This window comes from Natrix helvetica (assembly GCF_964273705.1).
Source record: "Natrix helvetica genome assembly, chromosome: 1".
In the NCBI taxonomy this organism is placed as follows: Eukaryota; Metazoa; Chordata; class Lepidosauria; order Squamata; family Natricidae; genus Natrix; species Natrix helvetica.
Genome location: NC_138548.1, coordinates 350613287 through 350625434, shown reverse-complemented (window position 1 = coordinate 350625434; position 12148 = coordinate 350613287). Strand labels below are relative to the sequence as shown.

The 12148-nt window shown below is 45.8% G+C and overlaps 1 protein-coding gene across 4 annotated transcripts in view; it reads right to left on the bottom strand.

The window, feature by feature from the left end:
- EHMT2 (euchromatic histone lysine methyltransferase 2) overlaps positions 1-12148 on the bottom strand; it is an 85654-nt gene that overhangs the window by 18965 nt on the left and 54541 nt on the right. For all 4 annotated transcript variants that reach the window (XM_081934274.1, XM_081934273.1, XM_081934276.1 and 1 more), the window contains exons 11-18: positions 10026-10171; positions 8571-8714; positions 7836-8065; positions 5079-5270; positions 3666-3748; positions 2966-3072; positions 1730-1852; positions 6-107 (exon numbers count right to left, since the gene is read on the bottom strand). In XM_081934274.1, coding sequence (XP_081790400.1) covers positions 6-107; positions 1730-1852; positions 2966-3072; positions 3666-3748; positions 5079-5270; positions 7836-8065; positions 8571-8714; positions 10026-10171 — 1127 coding nt within the window. The remainder of the gene's footprint in view (positions 1-5; positions 108-1729; positions 1853-2965; positions 3073-3665; positions 3749-5078; positions 5271-7835; positions 8066-8570; positions 8715-10025; positions 10172-12148) is intronic.

Sequence of the window (12148 nt, the reverse complement as noted above, 5' to 3'; positions counted from 1 at the left end):
CTTACCTGGGCATTGACGTCCACCTGTCCGGTGGAAAGAAGCAAGCTGACCATCTCCACGTTTCCATTCTTGGCAGCGTGATGAAGACAGGTAGATCCATCATCCTCCTTTTGGCAGTAACATCAGGGAGAACGAAATAGCATTAATTTAAGTTGCATGTAGGCACTTCCTCTCTCCTACTTGTATCATTCTCATAAAACACTGATGGAATCCTGAACTCTAGTCCCACAAGAAGTGGCCTCGCGCTTTGGATTCTTGAACTACACTAATCTTTGTGTGATTTTTTTTTTTTTTTTGCTTTATCTCAGGGTTGTTGATAAGCCCAGTCAATATGGTTTCTACACAATGGCTTAGTATTATGTGCAATCCAGCCCATTCTGACAGGCTCAACAAACCATATGTCAACTCCTAAAGTTGCCATAGGGAGGAAAGGGGGGGGGAGCGCATTTCATGCATACTTTCGGCTAGTCGGATCTCAGATTACCACAGACTTGGGAGGGGTGCACCTCACTGGGGAATGTGATTTATGACACAGAGGGGAGGGAAGGAACAGGGATAAAGTTCAGCTACATGTCAAATAAGGCTAAGATCTGATTGCACAAAACAGGCATTGCCAAAATGCTCCTAATAAATGACTGGTTTTCTTTTGAAATTTGATTCGAGGCTCATGAATCAATTAGGGCATTTTTTGGAAACCTGACACCATGGTTGAAACAAACCAAGTGTAATATAAAGCTTTGACCCTGTCCCTGAATAATTCTATTAAACTAGATGGAATAGCATTGTTAATCCAGGTTGTTGGAAATGTGTGGTCTGCTTTGGAAAAGGTAGTATTTTATACCAAAGGATGGAGCAATATATCTTAGGATAGCAGAAATCAATCCCGTGATATCTTACAATAATATATCTCATTGTTTATTTCAGTATTTCTCAAATCTCGGTAACTTTAGGATGCGTGGACTCCAATTCCCATCCTCACCAGTGAATTCTGTGAGTTGAAATCTGCACACCTTAAAGTTGCCAAGGCTGAGAAATATTATAGAGGTTTCAGTGGTGAACTAGTGACTATTGATTAAAATATAAGATAGTTTTTTTTAATTTTCCTTTCTTAGTTTCTATGTTTGATTTCCTTAGGATTAAATACTGTTTTGTTACCCAAAAAGATTTTTTAAAGAAGCATTTCTGAGGCTGAATGTCACATTTTTGAGGAAAAATTAGTTCAATAGAGAGCAAGCCAATTAACACACATATATTTGTTTCTCTACCAAAGTATGATTTTTCTCAAACGTAACACACGGTGCAAAGAAATGACACCACCAGTTGCTTCGTATATATTATGTTGAAGAGTCTTGCCTTTTTAAAAGCAGCAAGACAACATAGAAATGAAACTATGGCGCACCAAAACAATTGAACACATGCAATTTCTTTTTGTCACACATCAATTAAGGGCACAGGACTGTTCCAGAAGAAATGGAAGTAAAATTCTCGAACCTAGGAGAGCCAGGTACTTAGCTCCTTCTGGGCCGAAGACTGAGGTTAATCTGGGGAGTCAGAGGAGGGGTAGAGGCGTGGCCTCAAGATTTACCTCAGTCTCCAGGCAGATGGGCCGTGACAATACCCAGCTGTGACTCCTCCCACGCCCCACTTCGGAGACTATCCCTACCCCACCCCTTTCCACACAGCTCTCCTTCCACCAAAATATCATTTTAAAAATCATATATCTCCTCACCTTTGTGTACACACAGCCACCCCTCTTGACCAAGTAACGTGCTAGCTCCACATGGTTGTTTGCAACTGCTTCCATTAAAGGGGTTCGACGCAACTTGTCCACCGTATTTATGTTGGCTCCAGCCTGCCAGAGAAAATATTAAGGATTTATTACTAATTGATTTGTGGAGGCGTTTGAACTGGTATATAAGTAGTCCTCGTTTAGCGATTGGCTTGGATAGCAACAAGTTTGCAATTCCCGAGGGAAGAAAAAAAGAATGTTGGCACCAGTGCTTATATTTAGGACAACAAAAGTTTGCAGTGGGAAACTAATTAAGGTTCGGTCAGTTTCAGCAGCATGTGAGAGACTGCCCAGGAAGGTTCTAATCAACTAATTAAGGTCCCAGAGGAGAGCTTGTTAATTAGCACTTTTTAGAAAAGGGCTATGAAACGTATACCTACTTCGACTCAAAAAGTTGGTGAAGGATGCTTATTTACTTCTTGCTCAGGGGTTGATGTTGACACTCTAAAAGTCAAGCCCAGGACATATGAAGGAAAAAAGAAAACCCAGTAGAACCCTGAGGCCCAGGTTTTTTTTTAATATATATATTAAATATATTATATATATCCAGGCTCAGCTGATAAGGAGGAGAGCCTGTGGCTTAGTGGCTAAGACTCCTGCCTAATATGTAATACAGCCCAGGTTCAAATCCCAGTAAGGGTATGGCTAGCTGATGAGAGCTAAATAGCTTGAAATAGATCTATACTAGTCTCCCTTTATTTATTTATCAGCACAAATACAACACACACACACACACATGCTGGTTTTACTAATGAACCGAAGGACAGAAAGGGGGAGTAGTGAGCTCCCTCCCATATTTGGGCATACCAGGGGTTGTAACACAAATACATACCTATTTCCCTGGCTTAGCTGATAAAGGAGGAGAGCCTGTGGCTTAGTGGCTAAGACACCTGCCTAATATATAATACAGCCCAGGTTCAAATCCCAGTAAGGGTATGGCTAGCTGATGAGAGCTAAATAGCTTGAAATAGATCTATACTAGTCTCCCTTTATTTATTTATCAGCACAAATACAACACAAATATAAAAAGGCAACATTAAAAATAAAAATATGGTTTTTTGCCTGGATGGTTTTCTGTAATGAGCCGAAGGACAGAAAGAGGGAGTAGTGAGCTTCCTCCCATATTTGGGCATACCAGGGGTTGTAACACAAATACACACACACACACACACACACCTGCAGCAAAACATGGCAGATTTCCATGTAGCCCTTCTGTGCAGCAGCATGCAGTGGGAAACGCTTGCTTTGTTGCTCGGTCTGGAAATTGGGGTCCAAGCTGTCTACTGAGTGTGGAAAAAGAAAGAGAGAGAGAAGGTAAGTGACAATGAAAAAGAAAAAAAGAACGAACAATTGCCCCAATTCTCTCGATTCATGAAAAATAAAATGGTAAACTTTAACCCCATAAGGAAACACCGAAAGAAATATCTCTCTTTCACAAACTCTTGACAGCTGGCCAGGGAATTCTGGGAGTTGAAGTCCAGACACCTTAAAGTTGCTAAGGTTAGAAAAAAAACTTATAGAGGAAATATAGAGTTATAGAGTTTTCCTTATAGAGGAAACTCAATAGAATCCCCTTATTCCTATTACACAGGGTTGTCAAACGGAAGGCCCGGAGGCTGGATCTGGCCCGCAGAATGCTTAGATCTGGCCAGCAGGCCACCCTGGAAACAATAAAGAACCAGCCCCTCTGCCAGCGAAAACGGAGCTCGGGAGCCCATTGCTGGCAGAGTGCTCGGGTCACCACCGGCTCCCTAGACACAAGTGATATCGAGCTGGCCACAGCCACCCTGGTCACACACTCAATGAAATCAAGTTTGACACCCCTTCTATTACTGGTCTCCGCATTCCCCATTCCAGCAGGGAAGTGGCAACTTACACAACATCAGGACCACTTTCTGCAGTTCCCCTTGCTTAACGGAGAGATAGAGCTGACGCGGATGGAATCGCAGCTTCTTGCGCCTGGGAGCGATAGAGGAGAGAGGGATCAAAGAGAGTAAAGCAAATGAAGTTTGGAAAGGAAGGCAAACTATGGAAGGCGAGAGACAGATCCGAAAGGGGAAATTTATTAAGTCTGTCATCTGCACCTCCATAACTGTCTGGTTTGGCTCTGCAACCAAACAAGACAGACACAGACTTCAGCGGATAATTAGAGCTGCAGAAAAAACAATTGCTACCAACCTGCCTTCCATTGAGGACCTGTACACTGCACGAGTCAAAAAAGAGGGCTGTGAAAATATCTACAGATCCCTCACATCCTGGACATAGATTGTTTCAACTTCTAGCCTCAAAACGACGCTATAGGGCACTGCACACCTGAATAACTAGACACAAGGAGAGCTTTTTCCCTGAATGCCATCACTCTGCTTAACAACTAATTCCCACAACACTGTCAATAATTTACCAAGAATGTATTACTATTATTCTTCCCTTCCTTCCTAGTATCTATCTCTCCCCACTTACAACTATAACCATGTTGCTTGTATCTTTCAATTTATATTGTTTTTATTTGTTTCCTAGTACAATTGGATAGCTTATTAGTAGCCTTGACTATCACTAAGTGTTGTATCTTTTTATTCTTGATGAATGTATTTTTATTCTCCTTATGTACACTGAGAGCATATGTGTCAGGCCTGCAGCCATGTTCCTTTTGGATCTTTGGCCTGCCACACTTCTATTCTACTATGCTGCTTCTATAGTGGGGAATTGGGAGGGGGGATAGCATGGAGTAGAATGTTATGCAGCCAAAATAAAATTCTTTTCTAGATTGCCAAGGTCATCCTTTGTCTTGGCACCTCTGCACCTGACGGAACTGGATGGGCGAAATTGCAAAGCATGGCAGTGGAAGATTGGACCATGTGATGGATTTGTGGGTGTGGGGGCAAGATCATGAACTTTAACTTGGGTAGGGAAAACTGAGAAGCTTCAGATTCAGGTTTTCCCAGATGTACCAGCATGGCTCTCTTAATAAATTGGAATTTTGAGCAGCACGTTGCCTTGGACCCTTGATTTAATTTTGGATGCTATTTGGAACGCTGACAATATGCACCCAAGACAAATTCCTTGTGGGTCCAATAACACTTGGCCAATAAATAATTCTATTCTATTCTATTCTATTCTATTCTATTCTATTCTATTCTATTCCTTTCCATTCTATTTAAGCGTTCTCACCTTGCTTTGTTGCCAAGGCTGGACCTCTACTATCAAACCATGAATGTTTGCTAGAATAATGCTAACGATAATCGTAGTCTTACCATCTAGGCAGAGAAGGTGAGAACAGTGGTTTGCTTACCTTTCGGATTCCTGTACCACCAGGGCTCGCTCCAGCTGCTCCCGTCCAGCCCCTGTTGGCAATCCTTGTGCTGAAAGCACAGCCCCGTTAGGAAGGGTCAGCTGTGGGCCTGCGCTATCAATACCGGGGCCGCTGAAGCCCACCGTATCGTCTGGCGGGTGTTCAACCCCAGAGCCCCCACGCATCCGAGCACTGAGGGAAGAAGCCCAAACAGAGCAATGAGGAAAATCCCAAGTTAAGAAATCGTCATGTCGTCATGCAGGTAGTCCTCGACTTACGACCACAATTCAGCCACAGATTTCTGCTAAGCAAGACAATGGAGTGAGGTTTACTTCATTTTACCATTTTCCTTGCCAAAGTTGTTAAGGGGAATCGCTGCAGTTGTTAAGTTAGTAACACGGTTGTGAAGTGAATCTGGCTTCCCCCACTGACTTTGCTGGTCAGAAAGTCACAAAAGGGGATCCCATGACACCTTCCCCCCTCCCCCAAAGGGACACTGCGACCGTCATAAATATGAGCCAATTGCCAAGAGTCTGAGTTTTGATCGCAGGATTATGGGGATGCTACCAAAGTCAGTAAGTGTCAAAAACGATCATATGTCACTTTTCCCAATGCCGTTGTACTTTGAATGGTCACTAAATAAACGAGGTTGTAAATCGAGGACTCCCTGTATGTGGTGGCACCTTCAGCTAGAGCAGGGATGGCTAACCTTTTTGTCACTGGGTGCCAAAAGAGCAAAGATGTGTACCCATAGTGTAACACACAGACCCTGCACAATGCCCTCCCCGGTGCGTGCCTCCCATGCATGCGCACGCATCTCCCGCATGCACCGACCCGCGCAGCAGACACCTGAAAAGCAGCTGGCCTGCGGGAGGGTGCGCGCATACACAGTAGAGCTGAGCTGGGGCAATGGTTTGCGTGCCCATAGAGAGGGCTCTGCGTGCCACCTGTGGCACACGTGCCATGGGTTCGCCATCACGGAGCTAGAGCGTGAAGGGGGAAGAGACTAGTGAACTTGGAATTGCTGCAGTTGTACGGCCCTCCCAAGCTCCATTTTCGCTGGCAGAGGGTCGCTGGGCCTACCGCTCTTTTTGCAACCGCCGCTTAGAGAAGGGGCGTGGTAGCTAGGGTTTCTGGGAGCGACCTCCGCAAGGCCGTTCCACGTTGATAGCAGGGGCCTGTGGGGCATGTCCCCCCCCCCCGCCAGGAAATGACAGGGACTGGCTGCGCGTGAATTTAAATATTTTCGGGGTGGGCTTATTTTGAGGAGAGGGCTTATTTTAACGCAGATGCTCAAAAGCCCAATTGGGCTTATTATCCAGGGAGGTCTCGTTTCCAGGTAAACAGGATAGGTAGAATTCTAGTAAGTCTTGGGGATCTGCTTCTTGACTTGGCCTACTTCAGAGGCCTGACATGATGTCACTGGAAAGAGTGAGGCTGAAAAACTTTGGAAGCCTTTGCGTACGTTAATTTGTGGAGAACGGTGGAATGGAGAGATTTTTGAGTTGCAAATTTATATCAACCAGGGGTGGGTTCCTGCCGGTTCTAACCTCGTCTATAGAAGCAGTTCCACAAATCTACAGTGCCATTTAGAACCGATTCCAGCTCCCTCCCCTCCCCCGCCAGTCCGCACATCATCAAGATGAAGAGCGAGAGGAGGAATTCTGGGAGTTGAAGTCCACAAGTCTTAAAGCTGTCAAGTTTGAACACTCCTGGGTTTTTTTTCTAAAGGGTTAGGGGTGCAAGGGTCTTGTAACTTGACAGCTTTAAGACTTGCACACTTCAATGCCAGAGTTCCTGAGCCAACATGACTGGAGGAGGAATTCTGGGAGTTGAAGTCCACAAGTCTTAAAGCTATCAAGTTTGAACACCCCTGGGTTTTTTTTTCTAAAGGGTTAGGGGTGCAAGGGTCTTGTAAGTTGACAGCTTTAAGACTTGCACACTTCAATGCCAGAGTTCCTGAGCCAACATGACTGGAGGAGGAATTCTGGGAGTTGAAGTCCACAAGTCTTAAAGCTATCAAGTTTGAACACCCCTGGGTTTTTTTTTCTAAAGGGTTAGGGGTGCAAGGGTCTTGTAAGTTGACAGCTTTAAGGCTTGCGTGCTTCAAATGCCAGGGTTTCTGAGCCAACATTTTGGTTGCTAAGCAAGAGCTTTGTTAAGTGAGTTTCACCACATTTTACAAGTTGGCCATGCCCACCCAGCCACATGACTGCCAAGCCACTCCCACAAAGCAGGCCACACCTACAGAAGAGGTTCTAAAAAAATTGAAACCCACCACTGATATCAACCCTCCTAAGCCTTTGCTCAAATGTGGCCCTTTTGCTGCCTGCTGAGTTCTAGAAGTGCAACTTTTCTTTTATGGGATTTAGAAATTGGAAAGGAGAAACGGCTTTCCCCGCGGACAGTGGCAAAGGTGGAAGATTTCAAAGATCCAGTCAATTCTGTCCTTTGGATGAGTACAGCAGAGATAGGGAACGATGGCCTCTTTATGACTCCCAGAATTCCTGAGCCAACACGAAACTCAATTCCCAGAATCCTTCAGCATGGCCAGCTCAGGAATTCTGGGAGTTGAAGTCCCACAAGTCATAAAGAGGCCATAATTCCCCACCCGTTTTATAGCTTGAGAGTGATCCTAGAGAAGACCTTTGGCATTAATTAAAAAGATTCCATTTGCAATTTTTTAAAAAAAATACACATCCTCTTATTTTCTGAAAACCCAGGGATTGGGATCCCTGCCAGACGCATCCTACTCACCTGGGCTGGGTGGTGTCAGCACGGCCGGTGGATTCGGAAGCGCCTTGGCTATGCGACGGTGGGATGGGGACAGGCGTGGAGGTGTCCGCCTTGGCGATGGTGATTTCCTGGGCCTCCGAAGCATCCTCTCCACAATGTGGACAGAAGATCATGCCATTGAGCTGGGAAACGCAGGCCTTGTGGAAGCGGTGGGCCACACGGAAGTCCGGGTGACACTCCAGAAAGGTGCCCTGAGAAAAAGGAAAACAGCCGTCAGAGATCTGACGGTCTGGCCACACCTTGTGTATATTAGCGCTCAGAAACAATCCCTAGGATTCCTCCACTGGCCAAGCTCGCAAAGACTGCTGGGGATTGTAGTTTCCCAACATTTGGATGGTTACTGGAGAGTCAACATTGGAACTGACAACCAAGCTTGCTAGAAATGACAGAGTTGAATCTTCAGGAAGAGAAGATATGAAAACCCAACCTGTGCCATCAGCAAGCAGTCAAATTCTCCAGGATGACCAGGCCTGCATGTAACTAAAGCCTGGTGCTCTCCACTTTCCTGATCAACCTGGCCAGGCTTTCTCCTAATTGACCTTGAGGCCTTGGCTCAAAATGGCCACCAATGGGTTCATTCAGGTAGAGACAGTCACAAGGGCTGCGCTCTGCCCCTCAAAAGTCCCCAGAGGGTGGATGGTGACCCTCTCACCCCATTATCAGGTCCCCACACGCCTGCCGATTTTCGTTCCTCACCGCCGTGCAGAAGTAGCCACATCCAGGGCAGCAGTGATGCTTCACCATCCGGGCGCGATGGGTTTCGCACAGGACCATGAGGGGAACCCGGCTGGAGGGACGCATCGTTTCTTGCTTCAAGATGCTGCTGCTGCAGCCATTTAGCTGTAAAGGCAGAAAGGAGAAAGCTGTCTCCACCTTTTTGTGGGCCAGCTACCACTGAGGTAATTTATTAGGGCAATGTTTCAAACTTGGTGAATTTTAAGATGTATGGACTTCAACTCCCAGAATTCCTCAGTCAACCAATAGTCAGACCTGGAAGCCATCTTTTACCTTTGGGACTTCAGGCCTGCCACATTTTCTACTGTGGGAAAATAGGAGGGGGGATTATACGGAGTGTGGGTGATATATATAGTCAAAATAACATTCTTTTCTCAGAGAGTCAAGGACATCTTGCCCTGCAGCTGCCGATGGTGCGACTGGGAGGCATCTCCAGTTTTGGATGGTGCCTGATTGGACCATGTGGGTGCTGGGCAGGGATTTGAACTTTCACTTGGATGGGGAAAACCTGGAAGCTTTCAGATTCGGGTTTTCCCAGATGTGCCAATACGACATCTCTAATAAAATGGAACTTTGAGGAACCTCAAGCCTCGGCGTCTTCTTTCCTTGGGGATATTACTTGGAGCCCTGACACCATGCTGGCTGGGGAATTCTGGGAGTTGAAGTTCACAGGTCTTAAAACGCCTCAGACTGAGAAACCCTGCATTGGGGGCTAAGCTGCTCTGTTTCAGACAGCAGGAGACACTCAGCTGAGCAAAAGAAGACCCATTTCATTCAGATGTCAAGCTTGCCATCTTCAGCTAAAAGTTAGTTCAGCTTATAAATTGGGTTGAGGGCTGATTTGTACTGGACAGAATCCTTTTGTCAGGCCTGCAGTTATATTCCTTTTAGGATCTTTGGCCTGCCACACACACTATTATTTTACTATGCTGGTTCATTAGTGGGGTAATTGGGAGGGGGAATAGGAAGGAGTACAATGTTGCCAAAACAAAACATTCCTTTCTAGAAGCCCAAGGTCATTTTTTGTCTTCTCACCTCTGCACCTGACCGGAACTGGATGGGTGGAAATGCCAGCGTGGCAGTGGAAGATTGGACCATGTGATGGACTTGTGGGTGTGGGGACAAGATCATGAACTTTCAACTGGGTGGGTGGAAACCCCAGGAAGCTTTCAGATTCGGGTTTTCCACAGATGCACCAACATGTCTCTCTTATTAAATTGGAACTTTGATGAAAGCTGTGTCTTGAACTCTGATTTAATTCTGGATGATATTTGGAACATCCTTATTAGCATTATTTAGAAGCAACAGAGGGGCTGCAAAGAATGTTTTGACTTACAAATCAATAGGGCAAAATGGAAAGGACTTCCATAAGGCCTCCTGGAGCCTCTTCCTCCCAGCTCCCCTATCCTTGCTTACCTCACCATCAGCACTCTCGGTTGCCATGCACTGATTTCCAGCCTGCTGGCTAAGCCGCTCAATGGTTGGGGCTTCCATGCGGCAAGAACACAATGGAAGTTCCTCAAAGCGTTCCGTTTCCAGCGAACTTGTCTCATTAGACACACCTGGGAAGGGGGAGAAGGAAATGATGCATCTCCTGGGGAAAGCCTACTTGTCAGCCATGCAGGTCCATGTTCTTTGCCCGTCTCTATCACTTGGGCACCCCAAAGTTTATTAGATGCTCTAAATCGGGGTCTCCTACCTTGGCCACTTTGTGGACTTCAACTCCCAGAATGCCTCAGCCAGCCATGATCTGAAGATCATGATCCCAGCTGGCTAAGGCATTCTGGGAGTTGAAGTCCACAAGTTGTGAGGTGGCCAAGGTTGAAGATCCCTGCTCTAAATTTTAAGACATCCGTGTCTTGAGATTGAAGAGAGGATGGCGGCGTCTCTGTGGATAAACACAAATGCAACTGTTCTTCAACAGTGGCAATTGGAGAGGAACTTCTACAGCAGACCCGAGCATTTTATGGCCCCTGGGCCACATCTGGCCCTATGGCTATCCCTGTCTGACGCCCATGGATTGGTTTAGAAAGGGACTATTTCTTTTCAAATTATATATGTGCTTGCATGCATGCCTACACACTTTCACACCTTATTGATTCAGCCTTTCACAACTGTCCCAGCTTTTCATGTGGCTTCTTGAGAAAATTAACTGTTCTATAGTATAAGAAGGCACTACACTAGCAAGAGCATCCAGGCTTATATTTTGCTCCATGTTTTATAACACTTTCTGGGAACCTTACAATGTAACCATTATTTGCGTTATTGCCCTCAACTATCTGGGTCGTCGTTTTACCCACCTCGGAAGGATTGAAGGCCGAGTCAACAACACTTAGACTTATATACCGCTTCACATGCTTTACAGCCCTCTCTAAAGCGGTTTACAGAGTCAGCCTATTGTCCCCAACAATCTGGGTCTTTGTTTTACCCACCTCGGAAGGATGGAAGGCTGAGTCAACATCTGAGCCCATCAGGATCGAACTGCATGCTATGGACAAAGCTTGCCTGCAATTCTGCACTCTGACCACTGCTCCCCCTGAATTCTTAGCTGCAGTAGCTTAAGGAGTTGGGGATCAATCTATTGCTCTGGTGGCAACTTCCCCTCTCCCAACTCTGGATTTTAAATCAACACAACCCTTCTCAATGGGGCAGCTTCCCCTGAGTTTGCAAGCTCTGCTCAACTTATGGCTCCATTAACGATATAGCCACAAACAATGCAGGATGATTTGCTGTTGAGGGAGGACCAGGTGGAATGGAACAAGCCCAAATTGTTAAAAAAAAAAGACAGCAATAATAGCACTAGCAATAGCCCTTAAGATATATATCGCTTCATAGTGCTTTTAGAGCCCTCTCTAAGCAGTTTACGGAGTCAGCCTATTGCCCCCAACAATGTGGGTCCTCATTTTACCCACCTTGGAAGGAGGGAAGGCTGAGTCAACCTGGAGCCTGGTGAGATTCGATCTGCCAAACTGCTGGCAGCCAGCAGGCAGAAGTAGCCTGCAGTACTGCACTCTAACCACTGCGCCACTTCAGTTGTTTTAAGATTATTTGGGGGAGGCAATGTTCAAAAGTTACCCCAAACCCCACTCTCTTTCCTGTGTTCTGATTGCCAGATATGTCTTGATATTTTTTTCTTTTTATAGTCAACATTTCTCACCTGCACAGTACAGTGAAAGCTGTGAACAATTCTCCCCTTTAAAAAAGGAAGCTAAAATATACTCAAAACTACCCCCCCCCCAATCCCCAAAGCAGTGGTGAAATTCACATTTGTTTACTACCGGTTCTGTGGGCATGGCTTGGTGGGCGTGGCAGGGGAAGGATACTGCAAAATCTCCATTCCCTCCCCACTCCAGGGGAAGGATACTGCGAAATTTCCATTCCCTCCCCACTCCAGGGGAAGGATACTGCAAAATCTCCATTCCCTCCCCACTCCAGGGGAAGGATACTGCGAAATCTCCATTCCCACTCCACTCCAGGGGAAGGATACTGCGAAATCTCCATTCCCTCCCCACTCCAGGGAAAGGATACTGCGAAATCTC